This window comes from Balaenoptera borealis, assembly GCF_965194805.1.
Source record: "Balaenoptera borealis genome assembly, chromosome: 20".
Lineage (NCBI taxonomy): Eukaryota > Metazoa > Chordata > Mammalia > Artiodactyla > Balaenopteridae > Balaenoptera > Balaenoptera borealis.
Genome location: NC_138879.1, coordinates 5,569,846 through 5,597,043, shown reverse-complemented (window position 1 = coordinate 5,597,043; position 27,198 = coordinate 5,569,846). Strand labels below are relative to the sequence as shown.

The 27,198-nt window shown below is 49.4% G+C and overlaps 1 protein-coding gene and 1 long non-coding RNA gene across 19 annotated transcripts in view; one reads left to right on the top strand and one right to left on the bottom strand.

Moving 5' to 3' along the window:
• The window catches only part of SLC39A11 (solute carrier family 39 member 11), a 423,126-nt gene that overhangs the window by 71,645 nt on the left and 324,283 nt on the right, over positions 1 to 27,198 (top strand). For 5 of the 18 annotated variants that reach the window (XM_082372228.1, XM_082372225.1, XM_082372223.1 and 2 more), the window contains exons 2-3: positions 14,000 to 14,118; positions 18,373 to 18,411. The exons of 2 other annotated variants lie outside the window; for them this stretch is intronic. In XM_082372228.1, coding sequence (XP_082228354.1) covers positions 14,011 to 14,118; positions 18,373 to 18,411 — 147 coding nt within the window. In that variant the 5' untranslated portion in view covers positions 14,000 to 14,010. Of the gene's footprint in view, positions 1 to 10,522; positions 10,651 to 13,999; positions 14,119 to 18,372; positions 18,412 to 27,198 lie in introns of those variants that run through there. 11 more of the 18 variants (XM_082372213.1, XM_082372230.1, XM_082372226.1 and 8 more) reach the window with 6 other exon arrangements.
• On the bottom strand, positions 1,328 to 7,760 carry LOC309618474. The gene is made up of 3 exons (XR_014238506.1): positions 7,717 to 7,760; positions 7,493 to 7,559; positions 1,328 to 7,401 (listed from the first exon to the last, which is right to left on the bottom strand). It is a non-coding gene; the product is annotated as an uncharacterized lncRNA (long non-coding RNA).

The window sequence follows — 27,198 nt, the reverse complement described above, 5'->3', positions numbered from 1 at the left end:
CTGTCCGGGCCAAGGCCCCGCCAACCATCTGTCTGTGAGCTGCAAGACACGAAACGTGACCTGCATCGTGACAGCCCTGCCTGGTGGCGACAGGCAGTCCCAGGGGCTCTGGGAGGAGAACATGCGTGGGTGGGAGGGTGACAGGGGGAACCGCCTCTGGTTCTCGTCACGTGCAGACGACCTCATCCTGCAGCTGGCCTGTTGGAGAGCTAATGAGGTGAAGAAAATCCGTGGGAAATGACCGATTAAAACACATCGTGGGAATTTTCAAGGGAACCTGGCTTTCCGAAGCATCCAGGTGGTTTTGGATATAAGCACAGAGTCTACTTTATTGACTGGGAGTCATGTGCATAGAGTTAGGAGAGTCTACATTGGGTTTCACTACTGACCTTAAGTCATGTTATTTAAGCTCAGTGAGCCTTGTTTTCTGGATTCATCTCCTTTTATACCTGCTTGCATTGTGTTTAAATTATAAAAAGAGGGGACTTCCCTGGTGGTGCAGTGGTTAAGAATCCACCTCCCAATGCAGGGGACACGGGTTCGAGCCCCGGTCCGGGAAGATCCCACATGCCGCGGAGCAGCTAAGCCCGTGCACCACAACTACTGAGCCTGCGAGCCACAACTACTGAACCCACGTGCCACAACTACTGAAGCTCGCATGCCTAGAGCCCGTGCTCTGCAACAAGAGAAGCCACCACAGTGAGAAGCCCGCGCACCCCAAGGAAGAGCAGCCCCCGCTCAACGCAACTAGAGAAAGCCTGCGCGCAGCAACGAAGACCCAACGCAGCCAAAAATAAATAAATAAATGAAGTAGAAAAAATAAATTATAAAAAGAACATAACGTTGTAGAAAGGGGGAAAAACTCTACACTCTCATCATCCAACTACTTTAATTTGTATGAATTTTAATTTTCTGTTATTTGTGTATTTTTTGCCATTGTAATAACAAATGGCATATATTTTTGTATATTACTTCTTTCACAAAGCACCATATCATGTATTATTTCCTCTGCTGCTACAGTGTTTATCGTTTTGACTAACTGCCTGAAAGTCTACTGCCTTTATGTTCTGTAATGTATTGAACTATCCTTCTTTTGTTGAGCGTTAGAGTGATCAATATCTTTTCTCCTCCCTATATTTTAAATCATTTTATTAAGTGAGTTCCTGGGAAATCACACTGACAGATCAACCCCATTAGTGGAAACAGAGGGTCCAGGACAGTTTGCATGGCTCTATCATTCCATTTAATTAGACAAATGATTTTTTTTTTCTGAGTGCCTCTTATGTGTAAGGTTTTCTGTCTGTATTGCTACCTGTTTCAGGTCCCGGCTGATGCTTCCAGAATATGTCGCAGGACTGTAAAACCTCACCAATTACAACAACTTTGGGTAAAAGGCCAGGGTGAGTCTGTGTGAAGTCTCAGTGAAATAGTATTTTTAAATAGTTGTAGAAGTCTGTCTCACCATGAAAATAACTATAGTATTCGTACCTCTTGCTTGCAGGATCGTTTAAGACGGGGGTTGGGAATGTCAGTTGTTTGTTAGTGGGTCTGCCTGGAAAGTACTCGAAACATTTTTATGACATTTGGTATTCTTTCTTTCTTTATTTTTGGCTGCGTTGGGTCTTTGTTGCTGCGCGCGGGTTTTCTCTAGTTGTGGCGAGCGAGGGCTACTCTTCATTGCCGTGTGCGGGCTTCTCATTGTCGTGGCTTCTCTTGTGGCGGAGCACGGGTTCTAGGCGTGCGGGCTTCAGTAGTTGTGGCTCGCAGGCTCAGTAGTTGTGGCTCACGGGCCTAGTTGCTCCGCGGCATGTGGGATCTTCCCGGACCAGGGCTCGAACCTGTGTCCCCTGCACTGGCAGGGGGATTCTCAACCACTGCGCCACCAGGGAAGCCCGAGCTTTGGTATTCTGACTCGTTTCCCTGTAGTCTTGCTTACAATAATCATTTTCATGGTTGGGCCAGAAAGCTAGGACTCTGATCCGACAGCCCGGGAGGATTAGGGACTCACAAATGTGTGAGACATGGGAGAAATGGGGCTGGTGGAAGGTGTGGGTTCCAGCTCTGCGTCCAGGGTTCCATCTGTGAAGCGAGGGGCCAGGACCAGAGGCTCTTGGAGGTTCTTCCTGGCGCTAAATTTTATGGTGTGGCCTACAGTGACCTTTAGCCCTGTGTTAGTTTGCTAGGGCTGCTGTAACAAAATACCACAGACCATGACTGAAACAACAGAAATTTACTGTCTCACAGTTCCGGAGGCCAGAAGCCCCCAGTCAGGGTGTCGGCAGGCTTGGTCCCTCCTGAGGGCCGTGGGCAAGGGTCTGGCCAGGCTCTCTCCCAGGCGTGCGGATGGCTGCCTTCTCCCCACGTCTCTTCATGTTGTCTTTCCTCGGTGTGTGTCTCTGTGTCCACATTTCCTTTTTATAGGGACACCAGCTCTGTTGGGTTAGAGCCCATCCTAATGATTTCACCTTAACTTGATTACCTCCGGGAAGACTCTGTCTAGGAATAAGGTCACATTCTGAGGAACTGGGGGTTAGGACTCTAATATGTGAACTTGGGGGTTGCACAGTTCACCCATAAGAAGTCCAAGAATGGAAACCGAATTAGGAAACCTCCCTGTTAGGTTGAGATAGTTCGCATGAGCACAGAGAGGTGGTTTTGTCCCTCCCTCCCTCCCTCCCTCCATCCGTCCCTTCCTCCTTGGCTTCCTTCCTTCTTGCTGGTCCCATTCCCTGGGGACGACGGTGACAGTAGGAAACAATCATCCTTTCCGGGTAGGTTCACCCAGCCCTACTTTGTCCCTATCACCAACCGTCTGCAAACTACAGCAAATACACATGAGTTTTGTTTCTGCTCCCACTCGGAGAAAGAAATAAAGCTTCTTGGAATCCAGCCTCCCTCCCCATTCCCTGGGGCCTCTTAAGATCTTTGTAGCTCCCTAAACGACTCCTGCTTTTGGAGATCTCACCCCATATTGCCCAAGCATATTACAATGCTCCCACATTCCACATTAAGTACTTGCCCCCCACCCCCATAAAATAATCAGAAAGTGTTTTTATAATTTTGCTTTTGAAATGATTTGTCTCGAAGCTTATTTAATTTATGACTGGTTGTGATTTCTTGGCCATTATTGTGCCTACTTAGGAATTCTCTTGAAGGGAGAAACACTAAGAGATTGTTTTCCGAATGTAATTAAATTTTTATGAATATCAAAGTCAACAATTAACAAGGTTTTATAGACATTGCGTTAAACACTTGTTAATTTAAATTTCTACCGTTTGTTTTTTTGGGAACCAAAACCCAATATGTTTTTTTTCAGTTCGTAACCATTTCATAGGCCCCTGGAAAACTTGGAGACCCCAGATACTGGTCCACTGGTTTCTGGTTGCTGAGATGCTCCTGCTTGTTTTCTTGCCTAATCTCTCCTTCCCAGTAGGAATTGGAATATCTCCTTCCCAGACCACAGGCTCCCTCTGTGGGGTGTCCAGCCCCTGTTTCCCGTCTCCTGGGGTGTCTACGGCTTCCCTCCCTGGGCTGGCTTTGATGACTTTGGCCTCTAGTTGTGGTCTTGTCTGTACTTTCCCTCCATCTTCAACATCCTAGTTCTCAATCTCTCTGTGGACTTTTTTGCTGAATAACCAACCCTGGCCTGACTCCACACCCGCCGCCCCCACCCCCGCACCCACCAAAGGCTCCATGCCTGGGTTAATGCTCTGCTGTCACTGTCCTGAGATGCCTAATAATTTTATCTCTGAACTTGTGTTTTATAAGCAAAATCTGATGGGACCATGGAGTCTGCAGTGAGCAGATGCAGAGAAAAGGAAAAGGCTTTATATTTTAATACTTTTAATGGCCATTCCCCCCACTGCCTTTTGATTAAGGGGCCTCCCATTTTCATTTTGCACCAGACCCCCAAAATTATGTAGTTGGTCCTGCCTAGTGGACTAAGGGTGAGGGTCCTGGTGGTTCATAGTTCCACTGGGGAAAGGTGTCAGTGAAATTAGATGCTTCCAGGCAAAAGAAGTGTATTCGTTTCCTATGGTTGCTGTAGCAAATCATCACAAACTTAGTGGCTTCAGACAACATAAATCATTACTGTTGTGGATGTCGGAAGGGCTAACATCAAAGTGCAAGGCCACGTGTTCCTTCTGGAGCTTCTAAGGGGTCCTTGCCTTTTCCAGTTTCTAGAGGCTGCCCGCATTCCTTGGCTTGTGGCTGCACTACTCTGACCTCCGCCTTCTCTCACTCTGACGTGCTGCCTCCCTCTCTTCCTTTATGAGGAACCTTTGTCATTACAGGGTCCCACCCGGGTAATCTGGCATAATCTTCCCATCTCGAGATCCTCAGTCACATCAGCAAAGACCCTTTTGCCAGTCGAGTAACACACCCAGGTTTCAGGGATTAGAATGTGAACATCTCGGTGGGGGCGTGGGCGGGGACACTGTTCTGGCTGCCGAAGAAAGCTGTTTTCCAGCTTCAGATCTCCCAACGCTTCAGATCTTCAAATCTTCCACCTGGGGCACATCAGGTTTTGTGGGTTCTGAAGTTCATGCCGTTTTAAGGTGCCCCTTGAAGAAAAAAATGAGAAATGTTGGTATTCAAGTGAATATTCCTTTAGAATAAAAAAAAAAAAAAATCAATCTTAGATTGAGTTCCTTTTCTTCCGAGGCCTCTTCGGCAAGTATCAGCAATGCTGATGTTGGCATGTCCCCTGGTGTCCTCGCCACCTGGGACACTCTCTGCTCCCAGCAGCCCCCTTGCAGGTGAGGGCCCCAAGCTTGGCTGTGTGGGTCAGTTGCCTCTCTATCCACCAAAAGAAGGAGGTTTTCTCCTGCTGAGTTTTCCTCACTGGCTGGGGAGATTGCCCAGCAGTGGAAGGCATGGGTGTTTCTTTCCTGGAGAATAAGAAAAGGGACGAAGCAGCCGAATAATACTGTATAACAGCTTTCATCATAAGCCTTAATTTACAACACACACTCAAGGCAATGCCTGCAGCGTCTGCACTGGCAACGTCGTGAGGGCACAGGTTGTCTCTGTGTCCTTTGCTGATGTGTATTCAGTGCCTCAGACATGCCTGTCACGTAGTAGGTGTGCAGCAAACGTTTGCTGAGTGAGTGAGTGAACCAACAGGCTATTCGTGTGATCCACAGGGCTCTAAAGGAACAGGCTTGAAGTAGAGTTTACTTGTTCAGTGATTCCCCTGAATAAAACCGAGCACAGTAGACTCCATAGAATTACTTATGAGATGCCAGGAGAGTTGTTTGAAGCCAATGTAGAAAAGATGGAAAGTGGATTTATGCCAGTGATCATCTCGGAGACAGGGCTGATTTCGTATTTAATCAGTGGTGGTTTTTACCTAGTAATTCCATATCTTAATTAAGCTGGTGGTTGAGCTTACTGGAAACTTCTCTCCCGATAATAGGTTTGTATAAAGTCAGTAGAACCTGCACTTCTTTTTTTTTCTTTTTCTTTTTTTTTGGGGGGGGGGTTTGAAATATTACTGTCTTTTTAAAATTTATTTATTTATTTTTAATTGAAGTATAGTTGATTTACAATGTTGTTAGTTTCAGGTGTATAGCAAAGTGATTCAGTTATACATATATATAAATCTATTCTTTTTCGGATTCTTTTCCATTATAGGGTATTACAAGATATTGAGTAGAGTTCCCTGTCCTATACAGTAGGCCCTTGTTGGTTATCTATTTTATATATAGTAGTGCGTATGTGTTAAACCCAAACTCCTAATTTATCCCTCCCCTCTGCTTTCCCCTTTGTTAACCATAAGGTTGTTTTCTATGCCTGTGAGTCTATTTCTGTTTTGTAAATAAGTTCACTTTTTAGATTCCATATATATGTGATATCATATGGTATTTATCTTTCTCTGTCTGACTTACTTCACTTAGTATGATCATCTCTAGGTCCATCCATGTTGCTGCAAATGGCATTATTTCATTCTTTTTTATGGCTGAGTAGTATTCCATTGTATATATGTACCACATTTTCTTTATCCATTCATCTGTCCATGGACATTTAGAGAACCTGTACTTCTATACCCTCCCTCCAACATAGCTGGTGCAGGTTCAGAATTAATCAGTTAGACAAAGGTGAGAAGGGATGTGCTTGCTGAGTCCATTTCCCCCCCAAGCCCTCGAGGGCAGCTCTTCCCTGTACGAGGCTGAGAAAAGTGGTGTCAAGTCGCTGTTGGCTCTTTTGGATGGTGCTTAGATAAAAGGTGGGTTAGAATCTCCTCTTCCTCAGTTTATCAGTCACATTGGAGAGCAAATGTTAAGGGCAGTTAGACCTGTTCCACCTGCCAAAGCCGTTCCAGGCATTTCCATTTAGGAAGCCCTGTGATGTCATAGTGTCCTGACATCAGAACCTTAAATAATCAAAACCCAGAAGGGTCGAGGGAATTGAGCACCTAGGAGGTTTGATTGTAGGTGTATTTTTTGCAGTGATTGGAGTATAAAGATTGGCTGGACAGTTGGTTCTCTTCTTTCTTGCATTTTAGGGTGAATCAAATGCTAACTAGTGCCTTGACTGAGGCTGGATGCTTCTTGAAGGGTGTGTTAAATTTTAAAGAGCGAGTTTTGTCATCACTTCATACTAAGAAGATTTATTTTATGGGATTACACTAGGGCTGCTCAGTCTTGGCACTATTGACCTTCTGGGCCAGATGACTCTTTGCTGTGGAGGCTGCGAGTAGTGGTGGATGTTTAGCAGCAACCCTGGCCTCTACCCACTAGTTTACTCCAAAGGCAAGGAGGAGCTCTCAGAGGCTTTGCAGTAGTAGACTGATGTGGTTGGACTTCCGTCTTTAAAAAATCACTTTGGCTGCTGTTTGGAGGACAGACTGGTGGCGGGGGGGGGGGGGGGGGGGGGATGCACAATGGGAATCAGGGCAGGATGATGAGTCAGAGCTGTTATTTTGGGCAAAGTGGATGAATTCTGGATGTATGGGTGGGGCATACTTAGAAAATCCCCTAAAAGAACAACAAAAAAACCCCTGACATTTCAATAGCACTTCTTTGAACTTCCTATTACTTTCACTTCCTTAATCCCTTCAGGATATCAGTGCCAGTTCAGCTGGGTTTACCATCCGCACTTGGAAGGAACCTGCGCCCCAGGCTTATCTCGGTCCTCATGATGCATCAGTGGTCAGACTTCAGGAAAGGGAAAGAAATGAGAGGCCTGAGAGGCTGGGCCAGGCCACACTATCTGTGTGTAGCTGATCTCCGTGTGCCAGGGCCCAGCAGAGCCAACAGAGGCCCATGACATATCCACTGGATAAATGAATGAGTGAATAAATGAAGGAGGGAGTGAGGGTCGAGGGATAATGATCGTTCAGCCTGCCGTGATGGGTGCCCTGCTGGATGGTAGGCGCTTTGTTCCAGTTGCAGTCACCTGTAGAGAGAGCACAGGGTGATGACGCCCAGACCCAGGATGGGGACACTGAGGCTGAGAGGGGTTGGGGAATTTGTCCAAGGAAACTCACGTGCCAAGCTGGGCTTCTTCCTGGGCTGTCAGATTCCAAAGCCTGTGCTTAATTGCTGCAGTACCTCCTAAAAGAAACAAGATTTCAGAGAGGAAAGGAGGGAGGGAGGGAGGGAGGGGGAGGGAAAGCAGGGGCAGAGAGACAGAGAGAGAGAAGGAGGAGGAGGAAGGGGTGGGGAGGAGGAGAGAATAAGAGAAGCAACAGTGAAGAGATTGAGGACTCACTGGGCTGGACCACTTGTGTCCCTCTCCTGTCCCTTCTCCATCTCCCCCAGCACTTCCTGTGAAGCTGTCTCCCTCCACCCCCGGCCCTGCCCCACACCGCCCCACCCCACCCCGCCCCACACCACACCACCCCACCCCACCCCACCCCATGCTCCAGTGGGAGGTGCTTGCCGCTGGCAGGTTGCTTAACCAGATCAAGCTACAGCAATTCCTCTGGAAAGGGCCACCATCCCACTGCCCTGCGGATACCTTGCTGACTGTCAAGTTCGTTCTATGGCCTTTGGACGTTTGGGGGGCAGCCCTCTCTGCCTGCACGGCACCCACCACCTCTTATTTATTTTATTATATTTTAAATTTTATTTATTTATTTATTTTTATAAATTTATTTTATTTATTTTTGTGTGTGTTGGGTCTTTGTTGCTGTGCGCGGGCTTTCTCTAGTTGCAGTGAGCGGGGGCTACTCTTTGTTGCAGTGCGCAGGCTTCTCATTGCTGTGGCTTCTCTTGTTGCGGAGCACGGGCTCTAGGTGCGCAGGCTTCAGTAGTTGTGGCACGTGGGCTCCGTAGTTGTGGCTCGTGGGCTCTAGAGCACAGGCTCAGTAGTTGCGGCCCACGGGCTTAGTTGCTCCGCGGCATGTGGGACCTTCCTGGACCAGGGCTCGAACCCGTGTCCCCTGCATTGGCAGGCAGATTCTTAACCATTGCGCTGCCAGGGAAGTCCCCCACCACCTTTTAATGAGCCCCTGCTCATTAGTTTGTTCTTACACACTCATCTCTCCTCTCCTCCCCCAGCTTATGGAGGCTGCAGGGCACAGTTTGCTTTGGAGGGAGAGAATGGGAATGGACTGGGGATGGGCTGGAGGTAAGAGCCAGTGTACTTAGCTTTAAGGAAACATTTTCTTTTGGGCAACACTCGGGCACTTCTTACCATCAGTGAGTGCAAGAAAGACAGAGGCAATTTGTATGTTTGGGTTGGTGGTGTGTGTGTGTGTGTGTGTGTGTGTGTGTGTAAGGGGTTCAGTGGGAAAGATGGGAAATGGCAGGATTTGTCTCCTGGGGGTTGGCCACCCTGCTTTAGGGCACTGGCATGGTTCAAGGGAAGAGAGACGTTTTGCCGATCAGGGTGTCCCGTCCTATCCTGTGAGTCCTGAATGTCTGAGGCAGGAAGAACACCATCTCTGGAGTCAGCTGGGCGTGGTTTCCCATACCTCCCTGTCAACCTGGGCTCAATACAGAGCTTTCCTGAGCCTCAGTTTTCTTATCTGTAAAATGGGGTGTCTTAGTCCCTTTCATGCTGCTGTAACTGAATGCCACAGAGTGGGTTAGCTTATACACAACAGAAGTTTATTGGTCACAGTTCTGGAAGCTGGAAGTCTGAGATGAGGGTGCCAGCGTGATTGGGTGAGGGCCGTATCAGGGTTACAGACTTCTTGTGTATCCTCACGTGGCACATGGGGCAAGGGAGCTCTCTGGAGCCTGTTTTATAAGGATAGCAATGCCATTCATGAGGGCTCCACCCATGAAATTCATATGCCGAAGCCCTAACCCCCAATGGGACTGCATTTGGAGATAGAGCTTTCAGGAGGTAATGACGGTTAAATGAAGCCATAAGGGTGGGCTCCTCGTTTGATAGGACTGGAGGCGTTATAAGAAGAGGGAGAGAGAGAGATCCCTCTCTCTGCCTTCCTGTGCGTGCGCCAAGAAAAGGCCACGTGAGGACACAGTGAGAGGCAGCCATCTGCAAACCAGGAAGAGACCCTCACCAGGCACTGTGTCTGCACCTTGATCTTGGACTGATCTTGGACTTGCAGCCTCCAGAAGTGTGAGAAAACAGATGTCTATTGTTTAAGCCACCCAGTCTGTGGTATTTTCTTACGGCAGCCCGAGCTGACTAAGACAGCTGGTCTGGCTCTCTCCCTGGTCTGGGACTCTCCCGAAGGCAGAAACCACGTACTGTCACCACGCCGTCTTCCCTTCCTGGCCCAGTGCATGGATCTGGTGCAATCATCAGTGCCCACAACTATGGACAAAAGTGGTCTGCTCCTATTGGATCCTCTGGTCTGTGGCCACTGTGATTATGGGCAGTGTTTCTGGTTACCTCTGCTAGGGTCATCAGATAAAATACAGGACACCCGGTTACATTTGAATTTCGGATAAGCAACAAATATGAAATATGTCTTTAGCATAAGTATCTCCCCAATACTGCCCAGGATATACTTACACTAAAAAACTATTTGCTGTTTATCTAAAATTCAAATTTAACTGGGCATCCTGTCTTTATTTTTGGCTAAATCTAGCTATCTTACCCCATGGTCTTTTTCTAGAAGGCCTGGAGAACAAAGCAGCAGTTCTCAAAGAGGGGTCCCAGGACCAGAGTATCAGCAACAACTAGTTCAGAACAGAAAACCTCGGGCCCCGCCCAGGCTTCCAGAACCAGAAGCTCTGAGCGTGCCAGCATTCTGTGTTTTGACATCTCTCTGGGTGGTTCCACTGGGCGCTGTAGTTTGAGGGCCATTGACCTAGAGAAGGATGCTGATGGTGGGAGATTCCATTTCCCACCCTCTCCAAACGTGTCCTGCCCTGTTGCTCACCCAGGGCGTTGGACTCAGCTGCCAAAGTGTAGCAACATAAATGGTATCAGGGACGTTGCGAAAGGTGTCCTTTCCTTGGGTTTCTGGGGCTTCTTGGAAGATCGCAGAGGTTTCTGCAGGGCTCTGTTCCACCCGCCCGGATCTGCTCCCGAGCCCGCAGAGGCTGTGAACCAGAGAATTTATTCTCCCGGCCGGATCTGCCAATCGCAGCGGTGGGGGCGGGGCCTCACGGCCGGGGGACACGTGTGCGGGGAGGGAAGCAGGAAGTGACCGCGGAGTGGAGCCGGGGAGCCAGCGGCTGCGGGGCTGATGGAAGTGGAGTGGGGGCTTGAGAGGGCACCGAAGTGAGTCGGCTTTTCTCTCCTTCGGCGCCTTCGGTGGGGCTGGAGGCCCGGGGGCTGGGGCCAGCGCGACCAGAGCGTGGGACTCGGAAGGGCAGCCCCATGCAGTTTGGAAGGGGGGAGCCCCTGGGAGAGGAGGGGGTCGGAGGAGAAGCGGGGCGGCCTCGGCAGGTGGCAGAGGAGGGGGAGGGGTGCCCGGAGCCCCACCTCGGCCCCTCTCCAGGGCGAGCTGGAGGCTGTTGACCTGCCTTCCTTTGACAGTGGTTCCCCAAGATCTCCTTTTAATTTAGTGTTTCCCGGTGGGCCGGTGGGGGGGGGGGCGGCCGGGAGCCCTGGGAACGGCCGTGGCCACAAGTCCAGCTGCTCCGAGTCCCCTCCCTCTGGTTCTGGGGGCCAGCGGGACCCCTTGAATTTGGCTGGGAATGCGGTTAAGATGCAGCAGGCCCGAGAGGGTGCATTTCTAATCAACCCCCAGGTCGGCCGGTCCTCGGACCACACTTTGAGTAGACAGGTATTAGAGAACATTCTCCGCAGTCACGTCAGCCCAAACCCGAATCATTTTGCTCAGTTCCACTCTCGAAGTCAGGACATGTATGTAGGTTTCGTGAAGTGCTCTTTCCACCTCTGCAACTTTTTCATTGGCATCTTGAAGCTGACTCTTGGAAGCAGGGTAACAGGTTTAAAAGGAAGAGAAAATAAATAAATCCTCTATCAGCCAGGAGCCGTGTGCTGCTACGTGTGGGGTGGTGCTGGCATCTTTAAAGCCGGAGCAGGCAGAGAATAATCCTGCCTTCTGCAAAGTAACCCAGGTTTATGTATTAGTATCAGCTCACAAGGAAGTCTGAGCCCCATTGCTGAAGCGGCTTTTGAGGTGCCCTGGCTGACCTTCCCTGCTCTCAAGGCGCTCCTGGTCTACCTGCTGGAGAAAACTTTCTGTCCTCTAGGGTCTCTGTGGCGGTGGCCCTGCTGGTCCCTCGTAGGGCAGGAGAACTCACTTTCTAAGTTCTTGGTCTTGTAGAAGTTGTTCCAGTTTTAGACCTGTGCTTTCCACTTTGATGTGCATAAGAGTACCCCCATGGAACTCGCTAAAATGCAGATTCTGATTCAGCAAGTCTGGGGTGGGGCCTGAGATTGTGCATTTCTAACTTAGCTCCTAAGGGCGCCTAGCGCTGCTGGTTCTGGGACCACCCTTTGAGTAGTGAGGATTTAAAACAGCAAATGGAAGAAACTTCTCCAAGGGCCACTGAGCTTGCGTTGCTGACAATAAATCTGCTGTTGTAGGGATGGGAAGGATGGCGGCCTTGGTCTTCCCTCTGTGTCCCTTTTTCTTACATCTCAGGGTGCTCGGGTGTAAATAGAGTCTTGGAAGGGTGTTTTCCCCTCCCACTAGCCCCGGGAACACCCACGAGCTCCCTCGTTTGCCAGCCCACAAAACCCATGTTGACTTTGGCCCGTTGGTGAATGTAAACGGTTTCCTCTTTTCTGTAGTTGTTAAAAGGCACATTCAACGCTGAAAAACAAAGTTGTTTTTTTGTTATGACCTGTCTTGGACGGTAAGTACTGAGGAGATGGTAGCTATGTGCCTTTCTTTGTAAATGCTGTTTGAAATTTTATCCACGAGCATCTAGAAAAAGAAGGTTGGTGTAATGATCCAGATGTCTCGGTTTAGAGACAAACATGAACCATTGTCTTTAGGGTACCTTAACTAGATGACATGTAAAAAGGTGGTTTTTTTTTTTTTTTTTTTTTTAATATTTGCTTTTCTTTATTTGGTGCAGTCATCATTCTGAACTCCACTTAGACTATGGGGACCCAATCGGAATCCAGAGATTCTGTTTCTCTCCGAGGTTTCCTGGCACCTCGGCTGAGCCTGGGCACAGCTGGGCTCACCTGGGCTTATCTGGGTTCACCTGGACTCACAGCCTTCCTAGGTCTGAATCCTCCTGTGTTGTTGACCCTCGTGGCATAAGAGGGCCCTTCCACCCTCTGCCCTGGTTTCCTTCCAGGGTCAGAGGCAGAATCTTCAGCTTTTGATCTGCAAGCTCAGGTTGCGGGCTCCTCACAGACCCCTAGGGCCTGGCAGGGCTGAGCCCAGTGGGGTCGTGTCCAGCCCTGTGGTTGCTGGAAGACAGCGGGGGCGGGGGGCGAGCTGAATGAGCCCTTTGAGATGAGGCCCTGAGCCCCAATGTTTATGTACCAAAATACAGGGCTTTTCAACCAACAGGTTTCTCCGCCTCGTAACTCTCCACAGGGAGCGTCTGATTCCCTGTCATTTTAGAGCTAGGATTGAAAACATGTCAAGTCTAGAGGCGATTCCCCAGCTTTGGGAGCAAGCGTGCTCAGTGGACTGGGGGAAATGCCCCTTGGGTCTCTGTTTCCTTGTTCTCGCTGAGTGTCCTATTCAAGTTAAGCTGGCCCTTTTCAATTCAACACATAGTTTTGGGGTGCCAGAAGGCCCTATTTTACAGGGGGGTCAAGTGGGAAAAAGCATCATCCCTGTTTTTAAGCAACGAATGATATAAAAGATGAAGGGGGCAAGCCCACACAAAGAAAACACCAAGGATGTGCCCTCGGACGGGAGTGGAGAGGAATCAGGGAAGCGTGGAATTGAAGTTGGTGTTAGGTGGGCAACAGAGGATTCACTGGGTCTGATGGCTGGAGGGCGGGGAGGAAGGCATGCTGGGAGGAAACCGGATAAAGAGAGACTTGGAGCTGGACCATCTGGGGCTTGTCGAAGGTTCTGGGAATAATTGGGTTGAGTTGGAATCCGATGCCCACGCAGGGTGCAGTGGTTGAACAGTTATTGGGCTAGTCGCAGGTCAGTCTATGGCGTGTACCCTTTGCAGGCCTTGGGAACCGCCGTGGGAACTGCCCCGGGGAGCTATTGGAAGTGTGATCAGGGTGTAGGTGGAAGAGCTTCAAGAGGGAATCGGAGCTAGTCACCTGTGTTTGGAGGAGACAGAACCGCTGATGGACGATAGGCAAGGCCAGGTAGAACAGGCAGAATGTGCCGGAAGGCTGCAGCCGCGGACCCTCCCATGCGCCCTCCCTCCAGGCTAAATAATTCACATTCTTTGCACTTCTTCTCTTTGGAACTATTTCCCAATGTTGTCCCTTCTGTCGTGGCATCTACTCCTCTGGCATCTCCCTACGTGTCCCCATGTCCCTCCTTTTGGAGTTAGATGATTTCCAGTACACGGGGAGAAGCTGGATGAAGCCGCCCGACCTGCGCCGAGTCACTGAGGTCACTGAGGGATGGATGGCGGAAGGGTGCACGCCAGCAGCCCAGACGTGGGCCAGCTCGGGTGGAGGGACCGCGGGTGCTGACCCTCTCCTGCTCCTCTGCACACAGCTGTATCCAGCATGCTCCAAGGCCACAGCCCTGTGTCCCAGGCCTTGCTGGGGACCTTCTTCACCTGGGGGATGACGGCAGCCGGGGCAGCTCTTGTGTTCGTATTCTCTAGCGGACAGGTGAGTTGCCTCGGTTCGGTTCTGGGGGTTCTCGGGGACTCTCTTAGCGAGTTCTGAAACCACCCCTCCTCCGCCCAGCCGGGCTGCAGACTCGCTCGTGCCGCTGGGCACAGCTCCAGGTTGGGGTGACGTTGGCTCTGCCCCCTTTCCTCCCCTTGTCCCCTCCAGCTTGCTGCGCCCGTGCTCCTGGGTCCCCTGCTTCCCCTCTCCTGACTCAGAGGGAGCAGGAAGTGAGAAGACCAGGTACTCAGCCTCCTTGAGCCCTCTGCCTGATTTCTATCTTCCGTCTAGTTTCTCTTGGGTCCGGAGCAGGTGGTGATGTGCGTGAGGTTTGTACCTCTCCTGCCCTGTGGCCTTGAGTTAGAGATGGTTGAAAAGACCTTGGGGAAAAGGAAGCGGGGGGGTGGGGGGTGGGGGGGGCGGTCTGTCCGCTTCCTCTTTTACCCCATTTCCAGGCTCTTCATGGACTCCCTCACCCTCTTTGGGATGAATACACGCACACCTGCCTCCCAGGCTCCTATAGACCCCACATCTGCCCACCCCTCCCACCCCTGCACCCCTAGGTCCCCCAGACTCCACCTCTCCCTCCGCCACACGCTACACCCTCCTACACACTCCACGAAAACTCCCACGCTCCTCTCCCTCCCCTCGCCCCCCACCCCTACGCTGGCCCTGTGCATCCCACTCACATCCCCAGGGCCACACCCCCGTACACACCCCTCCCCTCCCCTCCCCACGCGCCTCTCCTCCCCTCCCCACGCCCCTCTCCGCCCCTCCCCACGCCCCTCTCCGCCCCTCCCCTCCCCACGCGCCTCTCCTCCCCTCCCCACGCCCCTCCCCTCCCCTCCCCACGCCCCCCTCCTGTGCCCGAAAGTCCTTTCTTTCCTGCAACCTTGACCCCCCCAGTCCACGGCCTGGAACCATCAGCCATCGATACCTTGATGAAAGCGAAGCCCCTGCGTGGCTCACGCAGCCACAGACGCTGTAGGGGTGGTTAGCGAGCAAGTGATCGAGGAGCGAGGGAAGCGTGCTGGGAGGTTGATCTGGAAAGCAAAACCCATCTAGGAAGCCGGCCAGCCGGGCACTCTTGTGTTAGAGCCTGAAAAGCAGTGTTGATGTCGCCGACGAGGTGGGGCCTCCCCCACTGCCCTCCCCCGCCTGGGGAGACCCACATCCCCGAGGAGTCCCGGGTTACTGTCGACAGGTGACCAAACCCTCCTCCCGTTTCCTGACAGCCACGCCAGGTCTTCTGGGGTCCCGTCCTCACGCCCTTCTGGGGCAGAGCATCTTCACTATCTCATCTCATCTCATCTTCAGTTTCTTTTGCATTGAGAAGGCGAGATCTGAGTCGAAATAGCTGGGGTCTAACTGGCCCAGCTGGCCCTGGAGACCCGAGTGGAACTCCACAGCCCCGTGTGGCCCCGGCCGATGCTATAGGGGCTCCTCAGAAAGGGAGAAGCCATCGCAGAGGTGCCCCCTTCCCCTTGGGAGCCGCAGAGCCACTCGTTTGTCTCACGTTAGTGTAATCCCCAGGCCAGTAGGAGGAACTGCTGAGTCCTTTCTCTGTGTGGAGGCACACGGGGGTCCCCGAGACCACCCACGCGTTTGGTGATTCGCTAGACTCCGAGGACTCAGCGTTGAGTTGTTCTCTTGGCTCAGGTTTATTACAGCGAAAGGACACACGATAGCGTCAGCAAGACAGAGACGGTCAGGGTCTGGAGAAACCTGTGCCCAGATTTGGGATCCAGTGCCCCCTTCCCCCCGTGAGGGGGCACAGAGCGTGCTCATTCCCCCAGCAACGAAAATGCAGTAACACGTGGACCACGTGTCAGCCCAGGGACGCCCAGTGCAGACTCGGGCCCCAAGGTTTTTACTGGGGACTGGTCACGTGGGCATCTGTGCTGAGCTCCCAACCCAAATCCCAGACTCAAAGAAGGAAAGCAGGTGTCGTGCACAAATCACCTTGTTTGTGGAACAGGCACAGGGACCCACCCTTACTGGTCAGGGAGTGGGGCGAGCAGTCCCAGTGCCAGCTTCCCAGAAACCAGCCAAGGACTAACCTTGAAAGTGGGACCTTCTAAAGATAGCAGGCCCAGGTGGGCTGTGTGAGCCCTCTCTGCGCAGGAGGGGTGCGGGAGGAGTGGGGAGGGGTTACAGCGTGAGGGGATAAAGCCAGCCGTAGACGTGAGCGCACAGGGGTTGGCTCTTCCCCTCCCGCTCCCTGGTGAACCTCCGTTTTCGCCCAACTAGAATGGGGGCTGTGGTGATGGTCCCTTGGGATAGTAGACACTCAGCCATCTGCCCTCTGCTGCTGTTGGCAACATTGGCTCAACTTCACTCAGGATTCATTTTCTAGATTGAAAAACTCATGTTGTAATTGTAGGAAACTTGGAAAATATGGAAAAGCTGAAAGAAATAATAAAAAAGTTCGTGATCCCACTTCTCTGAAAGGAAAACTGAACATCTTTGTTCAAATTTATTCAGCTGTATTTGAGTATACATAAGTACAGACCTATCTGTTTTCTTTACATAATGAGAAGAAACTGTCTGTGATTTTTTATAACCAGCATTTCTCACTGGATGTTATAAGTACCCCTCCCTATCCCTAAATGGTTTTTTGGTTATTTTGATTACTCTGGTTACTTAAATGGCTGTAGAATATCCCGCCATAAAAATGCATTGCAGTTGAGTTAGCCAGTCCCCAACCGCTGGACAGTTAGTTTATGTCTCTTTTTCTTGCTTCTAGAAATAGTGTTATGACGAACATGAATCTTTGAGCACACATCTGATTAGTTCCTTGAGACAAATGTCTGAAAGTAGAAGAACAGATTTACTGATCTTAAGAAACATATAATGCTTCTCCTTTCAGGATCCAGAGGAATGCTGAAAGGATGATTCTACCTGACTTTTGAATTATATCTGTCTGCTTTGATTAAATTAGTTGATTAGACCAACTTGGCTTATGTCGTGGCATGCCTAGAGAAGAATGTCATTTGTGTGGCTCACTGGGGTCAGAACCTTCCATCCACCCCCTAGCCACACAGAGGTGGGGAGAGGGTGCCTGTAGCTGGTGATGATTACCTGGCAGCACTAGCTTCCCAGACCTCACTGGGAGGCTCAGGGATTGGGGTGATAAACATCTCAGAGTATCTGTAGTGTGTCCATGTGGCTATAGATTATATCCCTAACTTAGGCCACTTCCTAAAAAAAACCCCAAAAAACCCTTTTTATTGAAATCTACGAAGCAGATAGAAAAATGCACATTTTATAAGTGTACAGCTTGATAACTTTTCACCAGTGAAAATAGTACCCAGATCAAGTGCTGGAACAGGACCAGCCCCCCATCCCCCCGCTCCCACCAGCCCTTTTAGGGTCCCTTCCAATCACTGCCCCCCACCCCTTACCTGCACTCCAAGGGCATCCCCTCTCCTGCTCTCCAACAGCAGAGATTCGTTTTCTCTGTTTTGTATAGTATAAAAATGGAGTAATCGTATAGTATATGCTCTTCTCTGTCGGGCTGATTTCACCCTATTTATTTTCCAGTCTACTGAATGCCCTTGCCTGACTGTGAGCTCCATTCACGTATATATGTGTGTTCTCATTTCCATATGGTGTTCTGTTGTATGCACACAACCTAATGGTGTATCCATTCTGCTCTTGGTGGGCTTTTGGGTAGTTTCTAGTTTTCAGCTCTCACAAATAATGCCGCAAAGAGCATTTTTGTACATGCGTCTGGTGAATCCAAATATGCATTTCTGTTAGGTAGTTATGCGTGGCACTGCTGGGTCATAGGGTATGCTTGTGAAGGTTTACTTCTAGTGGGTGCTGCCAGCTTTGCGAAGTGGCTGTACCAGTTTGTACTGCCTCTTTCAGTGTGGGAGGATTTTGGTTGGCCCACATGCTCCTTGCCAGTACTGGTCAATTTCCATCTTTTAGACCAGCTACTTACTCAAGGTTTATAGCCATAGTTCACAGGGAGAGCCGAGAAAGAGGCAAAACACGTGGACCAATGAAAAGCAAGGGTCACACTGAAAGAATGCTGTGATTGGCTGTGGGATGGATGGAAGGTTTTAAAAAAAATTTTTCCCCCTGGTTCTTGGCCCATTTTATAAAGACTTGGGTCCAGGATTCCAGATAGGTTCGCAAAGTGAGGCATGGGCCAGACTTTATTCATGTGGCTCTCTTAGGCCTATGGTTTCCTCTTGTCCCACGGAACATCCCTTAGAAACTGAAACATCTTGTTTTCATTTTCAGAGGCGGATCTTAGATGGAAGCCTTGGCTTTGCTGCAGGGGTAAGTAGCACGTGGTAGGAGGGATGTAAGTGGAGGATGTTTATTCTGTTATTTCTCTGCCAAGGGGTATTTCCAGTTTCTCCGCCTGCAGCCAAGCTGCATCTCTGTGATCTACAGGTGCTAATGGCTCCCTCTTCTCGCTGACCCTGTTTGCATCCAGCGTACTAAATGCCCCTGCCTCTCCTTAGACAGTGAAAGAAGCTTGTTGGCACCTGTCTCAGGACTTGTAAATAAGTATTTCCAATAAGATAATATTTAGGAAGGGCTTAGCACAGAGCTTTGCTGGCACTAATTAAATATTCTCTTTCTCTCCTCCTCCTCACCCTTGAAAGACCTTATATTATAGACATTATCTTTTTTTTTTTGGCTGTGCTGGGTCTTTGTTACTGTGCGCGGGCTTTCTCTAGTTACGGCGAGAGGGGGCTACTCTTGGTTGCAGTGCGCGGGCTTCTTATTGCAGTGGCTTCTCTTGTTGCAGAGCACAGGCTCTAGGCACGCGGGCTTCAGTAGTTGTGGTGCTCGGGCTCAGTAGTTGTGGCTAGTGGGCTCTAGAGCTCGGTAGGTGTGGCGCACGGGCTTAGTTGCTTTGCAGCATGTGAGATCTTCCTGGACCAGGGATCGAACACATGCCCCCTGCATTGGCAGGTGGATTCTTAACCACTGTGCTACCAGGGAAGTCCCCAAGACAGTTTCAAACATGTAAAAAAGTGGAGCGAATCCTATGAGGCACCCTAGGTACCCACCACCCAGCTTCAATCATTATTGACATTTTGCTAATCTCATTTCACGTGTTTCCCCCTCCTCCCACCCCATATTCTCGGGAGGTGGAATATTGTGTAAAAGCAAATCTTAGACATCATGTGATCTTACTTGTAAATTCAACGCACAACTCTAATTGAATGACTCTTTCTTTCTCTTTCTCTCTCCCTTCTTTCCTTCCTCCCTCTCTTTCCCTCCCTTCCTTCCTTCCTTCCTTTCTTTCTCTCTCTCCTTCTTTCTTCCTCCCTCCCTCCCTCTCTCTCTTTCTCTCTCCCTTCCGTCCTCTCTCTCTTTCCTTCCTTCCTTCTTTCTTTCTTTCTCTTTCTTCTCTTTCTATCTTTTCTTTCTTTCTTTCTTCCTTTCTTCCTTCCTTTCTTTCTTTCTTCCTGTCTTTCTCTCTCTTTTTCTGTCTTTCTTGCCTCACCATGCGGCTTGCAGGATCTCAGTTCCCCGACCAGGGAATGAACCTGGGCCACAGCAGTGAAAGCACTGAATCCTAACCACTAGGCAACCAGGGAACTCCCTGAATGACTTTTTTTAAAAAAACATAATCACCATGGTATTATCACACCTACCAAAATTAATAATTCCTTATTATTATCCAACACTTAATTCACACTCAAACTTCCGCCATTTAAAAAAAAAATTGTCTTCTAAAATTGTTTTCTTAGAATCAGGATACAAACAAGATTTTCATATTGAATTTGTTTCATACTGAATTGTTTTAGTCGCTTTTATTCTTTAACAGTACCCACCGCCCCCCCGCCCCCCGCTGCCTTTTTCCCCCACGCTAGTAATATGTTAGAGAAACTGGATCATTCATCTGTAGACTGTCCCACATTCTGACTTCGACAGATTGCTTCCTTATGGTGCTGTTGAACTTGTTCCTCTGTCCCCTGGGTCTCCTGTAAGCTGGGAGTTGGACCTCAAGGCTTACTTAATGCAGATTCCATTTTCCAGGAATGAATCACATGAATCACCGTCATAGTGGTGCTGTGTATTCCAGTCGCATCAGTCACATCAGAAGGCATGTTAATATGTGGTTTTTCCTTTTGGTTGCTCAGAATTTGGTTCCTTTCTCCTCTTTTTGTAGTTCTGTGATCCGCAAAACCTGACCCGGGTGTGGGACCTCCCGAAAGTCCTCTGAGTCAGCAGCTGTGAGACTGGCATCCGTGGAGACATTCTGGGTGTTTCACAGGGCATGGAGAGTGGTCACAAAATCAGTTCCCAGGTCCTCAGCTTCCAGTTTTGTTCTCTTTCCCCAAACTGCTCTGCCTGAGAATACCCCAGTGGCAGGTTCTGTCTTCCCACCTTCCCCGACACAGTTGTCCTCTCCTACTTTACGAAAGGAAGATGCACTCTTGCCTTAGTTCCTTGTCTTTGGGTAGCAGCATCTCCACGCACAGACGGAGGGACCCTTGGCATGTTGGTGCTCAGGTGGAGATAGTGAAGGACTTGAACCACTGATCGCTGGACACACATCCTTTAGCAATTCAGAGACTGTCCCGTCCTTTGAATCAAATTGTTAGCAGAGAAATCCTTTAATGTAGGGAATTCCCTGGTAGTCCAGTGGTTAGGACTCAGCACTTTCACTGCCAAGGGCCTGGGTTTGATCCCTGGTCAGAGAACTAAGATCCCACAAGCTGTGTGGAGTAGCCAAAAAAAAAAAAAAGCCTTTAATGTAAATGTCCATGGTGGACCACTCTGGGATTTTGAGCCTCCTTGGATAGAGTTCAAAGAACAAAATGACAATATTATAACAATATATCTATTTTTTTCTATCTTCTTTACATGAACACGTTTTCTCTTTGTTTACTTTAAGAAAAGAAAGAACCCAAAGAAAAATAGAAATAAAATTGATGCTTAGCCCTGTCTTATTCTAGCAATAACTTCTTAATGTTTATTCACAGTTATATGAATGAATTGAAAAAATAAGAAAAAAAGCCTCATCCATGAGAATATGCATTTCCAAGAATATTTTACTTTTGAGTGTCTAATAATTATGAAACAGCATATTCAATTTTTGTTATTGTGAATGTGTTCTTGACCACTAATAGTTCTAAATTTGTTTATTTATTTATTTATTTATTTATGACTGGGTTGGGTCTTTGTTGCTGCGTGTAGGCTCTCTCTGGTTGCGGTGAGCGGGGGCTACTCTTAGTTGCAGTGCATGGGCTTCTCATTGTTGTGGCTTCTCATGTTGCGGAGCACAGGCTCTAGGTGCGTGGGCTTCAGTAGTTGTGGCACGTGGGCTCAGTAGTTATGGTGCATGGGCTTAGCTGCTCCGCGGCATGTGGGATCTTCCCGGACCAGGGCTAGAACCCGTGTCCCCTGCATTGGCAGGCGGATTCTTAACCACTGCACCACCAGGGAAGCCCCTCGACCACTAATGTTTTAATGGTCACTCAATCCAGGAAATTGTTATTTAAGCAGTTGGAGCCCTAGATTCACAGGGAATTTTTAAAAATTAAATGGAAATGTATAGAAATATTTTTTTGCAAAGCAGTATGATAAAGAAACCAGTGATAGACTTTCTAGCATAAAATGTAAGTTGCTCTAGGATAAAATTCTGTGGGGAAATGCAACTGAAGTACAAATCGAGGAGAAAAAAGAATGACGTACATTTTTTGACTTTTGAAGAAGAGCTTGCACGTGTGGTTTTGCGTGTAGAATGTAACCCTCGAACAGAAAAGTGCATTAGACATAAACGCACAGCTTAGTTTGTGTATATTTTTAAGTGGATAATGGGAGAGTCAAATCCCTGTGCTGTTTATTTTTATTTATTTATTTGGCTGCAACGCACGGCTTGCAGGATCTTAGTTCCTCCACCAGGGGTTGAACCTGGGCCCCGGCAGTGAAAGTGCTGAGTCTTAACCAGTGGACCACCAGGGAATTCCTTCTCTATGCTGTTTAGTCCATTTAAACGACTGATGAAACAGTTTTATTTAAACACATCAATATTTACATGCCAGAATTTGTGTCTTTTGCGACTCTTTAAATTTGAGATGAAAATATTTTATTTTTTATTTTTATTGTTTGAATTTTATTGAAGTATAGTTGATTTACAGTGTTGTGTTAATTTCTGCTGTATAGCAAAGTGATTCAGTTTTACATATGTATATTCTTCTTCATATTCTTTTCCGTTATGGTTTATCACATCATAGTGAATGCAGTTCTCTGTGCTATACAGTGGGACCTTGTTGTTTATCCATTCTGTATATAATAGTTTACATCTGCTAATCTCAAGCTCCCAATCCATTCCTCCCCCATCCCCTTTCCTCCTTGGCGACCACAAGTCTGTTCTCTGTTTCTGTGAGTCTGTTTCTGTTTCGTAGATAAGTTCATTTGTGTCATATTTTAGATTGCACATATAAGTGGTATCATATGGTATTTGTCTTTCTGACTTACTTCACTTAGTATGATGATCTCTAGGTCCATCCATGTTGCTGCAAATGGCATTATTTCATTCTTTTTTATGGCTGAGTAATAGAAAACATTTTAAATGTCAATTTCAAAATGAGTGAGAGGATACCTAGTTTTTCAAAATTCTTGTAGAGGTTACACAGATACAAAGTTTTCAGAACTGTGTTCTGTGCTGACCTGGCACTTGGGTGTCCTGATCTAGTTTACTCTTTTAGGCCAAAAGCCTTTGTAAGATTTATATAACAAAAGACAAAACCCAAGATGAAACAAGGAGAGAAACAAACAAACAAAAAACAGGTGGAGTATACCAGTCTTCAGGACATGTAAGAATGAATTTGGGAGCGTTAAAACATGAAAAGTTAAGAGTTCCTTAAAGAAACATCATCAGACCAGTGTTTTATGTTCTTTTCACTATGAGGATCTAAAATAGTTCTACTTCTGAGTTTTAAAATAGTTGGTGGAAAAAAAGAGATTCTAAAAGTTATCTTTGTGTCTTTATTAGAAAATAAGTCATTTACTTTTCTAACAGTGACCTTGAGAATATGCTAGTTGCACAGAGGAGCTCCTGACCAGTCTCCCGATGCAGGGAGAAAAGTAAAAGCTTGGTGGGGGAGACAGCTGGGACTCAAACTCAGGAAAATTCAGTGGCATTGGTGACTAGAAGTGGATTCTTGTAAATGCCTCCCCAAACTAGAGAAAGGCAATAGAGCCCCAGTAGTCCAAGCTGTAAGATTTGCTTGTACTTATCATGGACCGATTTATATTTAATACAGTCAACCTACCGCGCACCGCAACAAAGAGTAGCCCCCTGCTTGCCGCGACTAGAGAAAGCCTGTGCGCAGCAACAGACCCAATGCAGCTATAAATACATAAATAAAATAATTTTTTAAAAAAAATCTTAAAAAAAAAAAGACGAAGAAGAAAATCCCCTTTCCTTTCCCACTGGCTTCCCAGAGGTCACCGCCATTAACCCTGAGTGTGTATCTTTGGAGAACTTTTATGATGCACATACAAAGTGTCAGGACAGTTAGATGTGCCGTAGTGCCTGATACCCTAAAGGCTTTGCTTCTTCAACACTGCTTTCAGGTGCTTTGAATCTAGAAAAAGGGAGACCTGGCCATCAGACATTTGACTGGGGTCCCATTGTACCTTGCACAGATGTAACATGTTTCTATAGTCAGTTCTGCGTACATTTATGTATGTGTCATATGTGTATTAAAATCTGTCTCCAATATAATGCTGCAGTGACATTAATACAGTACATAACTGTGCACTGCAACAAGTATTTCTGTGAGAGAGATTCCCAGGACGAAGGACGTAGGTATTTTTTTTTAATTTATTATTATTATTTTAAAATATCACTTAGCTGTTGCATTTATTTTATTTATTTTTTATTTGTGGCTGCGTGCGGGCTTTCTCCAGTTGCGGCGAGCGGGGACCACTGTTCACTGCGGTGCGCGGGCCTCTTACTGCAGTGGCTTCTCTTGTTGCGGGGCACGGGCTCTAGGTGCACAGGCTTCAGTAGTTGTGGCACGTGGGCTCAGCAGCTACGGCTCGCGGGCTCCGGAGTGCAGGCTCAGCAGCCGTGGCGCATGGGCCCAGTTGCTCTGTGGCGTGTGGGATCTTCCCGGACCAGGGCTCGAACCTGTGTCCCCTGCTTTGGCAGGCGGATTGTTAACCACTGCACCACCAGGGAAGTCCCTCTGATGTCTCCTTTTCTGTGAACTAACTAGGAATCTCTAAATCAGTGTATATTCTCTCTCAAGGAGGAAACACTTGTGTGGAATAAATATGACCATGAAACTGCAGAAGAGAAAGATAGGCTACCAGTCAAAAAACTTACTTCTAGGCATGAAAAGGCAGTTTAATATCTATTATTTAATCCCATAGGGAGCTGGCTCTTTATGAAAGACGTGATTTTTCTTAAGGAGATTTTGGCTGAGTCTGCTTTTGTGCCGCAAGTGGTGAGTGATGTTTTCTCCAAATAACTGGCTCGCTGTTGGAAGTTAATGATGCTCCAGTGATGGCCTTTGAGTCTGGAGGGATGATGGTGACCAGCTGTTCTCCATTTCCATGGAGAAATGGATGGGAAGAAATGGACTTAAATTGTAGCATGAGAGATTCAGGGAGGAGATTTCAGCCAGATCCATTGGAAAGGTTTCTTCTAGAGTAAATAGGAGAGAGAGAAGGGCCAGGGGTGCAGAGTAGCCATTGAATTGGGGCTTCAGAAAGCCTAGCTTTTATACTCCTGGCTCTACAGCTCCTGGATTACGAAGTAATAATTGCCGTTACCTTTTCTCCTTCTTCCTGCCTGAGAGATAGGGAAGCCTGGTATGTCCTAATGGAGGTTTTTCAACGTGAGGTCTTTTGGACCACACTGAAATGGGCCGGGCCACCATCAGACAGTATGAGTACTCTAGTGGGCCCTGATGAGGCTCCTGCCAAGATCGTTGCTGTGTGTTTCCCTGATTTTCCTCCTTAGGAGGCTGAGCGAGGGGAAGGGCCCCCGATGACCTCCTGGGGATGCTGAAGCAGTGTGGACCTTGAGCGGGTTCCATCCTCAGCATCACTCGGACTGTGGACAGGTTACCTTGGAAGTTTCTTGGCTGTTGTCCCATGCGGACTCCTCTCTTAAATCTGCTTTTTCAAGATTTGAGGAACCAGGGAGCCCCAGGGACTCCTAGATTTTACTCTCTGCAGCTTTTTTCTTGCACTGGGATGCCAAGACCAGGGAGGTGATGTTGGTCTGTTCTAGGGCTAAGGCCGCCCTTTTGGTGGGTGCTCAGTGCAGGGAGGGCATATTCCAGGGTGGGCTTGGCGGGACTTTGAGCCACCTGTCACAGGGGTCTCATGTGACAAGGTGGATGTGGCCCAGTGCAGGAAGAAGATGTGGGGCTGGGCTCTCCTCTTTTCTTTTTTTGGCCGTGCCACATGGCATGTAGGATCTTAGTTCCCCGACCAGGGATCGGACCTGTGCCCCCTGCATGGGGAGTGGGGAGTCTTAACCACTGGACCGCCAGGGAAGTCCTGGGAAGGGCCCTTCTCTAACCAGGACTATTCACTATTCAGGATGCTTGTCATTAAGGAACACCTGCCACTTCTCCACAAGGCACTTTCTTTTTAAAGGTCTCAAATGACCAGTTTCCGGTGGGAAACTTCTGTGTCTCAGCTGAATGTCCTCAAGCCATGCCAAGGCCAGGCAGGAGACACTGAACGCATCACAGGGGACAAGCCTGATTTTTGGCCGGCGCCCCCAGCCCCCAGACAGTAGTGGTTCCTGTGGGCGCGAGGACGACGTGGTGACAGCTCTGCCCCCGGGCCCTCCCCTCACCCTGTGGGCACCAAGATGAGGCCCTGCCTTCCCAGCACATCCTGACTCCACACTGTGGGGGGGTGGGCGGGGGGGGGGGAGCGAGGTCTTGCTGCAGGGGAAGCGGGGGTGGTGAGGCGAGAGGGGAAGAAAGGAGAAAGGGAAGAAAAACACTCGGGAAGGAGACATGATGATTATCTTTATTGTCTTTTTTCTTTTCCATTTCATGCTTCAGACTTCCAGCGCCCTTGTAAGCAGTGCAGGGGAGGAAGTGATACTTGTTGCCTTCTCTCTGCGGTGATGGGAAGGAACCGCGTTTGCGTTGGTGGCAGCGCCCACATGTCTGAGCATCTGGGGTGGGGCGGCCCGGAGCCTGCCCAGGGCCCCCGACCGATGTTGTTACCTCCCGGCCCCCGTCTCGCCCCATCGCCTGTCCTCTCCTTCCCCACGTGCATCCTTGGGCAGCCTCCACTCTCATGGCCTGGCGACCCCTGTTTCCTGCTTTCTCTCTCTGCCTTTCCTTGTGGTCCTGGGCTGACTGTACAGTTGGTCCAGGGCACCATCCTTGGGGAATATCTGTTCCTCTTTGTCTGGGGGCCTCCTCCCCTGCTCCCGTGAAGAAGGAGGTGTGAGTGTACATCAGTGGCCCGCAGGGCTTCAAATAGTCAGATGTGAGTGCCCCAGAGTCACAGTAACTCCTCCCCTCCCCTCCCCTCCCCTCCCCTCCCCTCCCCTCCTCTCCCTCCTCTCCCCTCCTCTCCCTCCCCTCCCTCCCCTCCCTCCCCTCCCCTCCCCTCCTCTCCCTCCCCTCCCTCCCCTCCCTCCCCTCCCTCCCCTCCCCTCCCCTCTCCTCCCCTCCTCTCCCTCCCCTCCCCTCCCCTCCCCTCCCCTCCTCTCCCTCCCCTCGCCTCCCCTCCCTCCCCTCGCCTCCCCTCCCCTCCTCTCCCTCCCCTCCCCTCCCCTCCCCTCCCCTCCCCTCTCCTCCCCTCCTCTCCCTCCCCTCCCCTCCCCTCCCCTCCCCTCCCCTCCCCTCCCCTCCCCTCCCCTCCCCTCCCCTCCCCTCCCCTCCCCTCCCCTCCCCTCCTCTCCCTCCCCTCCCCTCCCCTCCCCTCCCCTCCCCTCCCCTCCCCTCTCTCCCCTCCCCTCCCCTCTCTCCCCTCCCCTCCCCTCCCTCCCCTCCCCTCCCCTCCCCTCCCTCCCCTCCCCTCCCCTCCCCTCCCCTCCCCTCCCCTCCCCTCCTCTCCCTCCCCTCCCCTCCCCTCCTGTATTCCAGGCACTGTGTCAAGTGCTGAGCA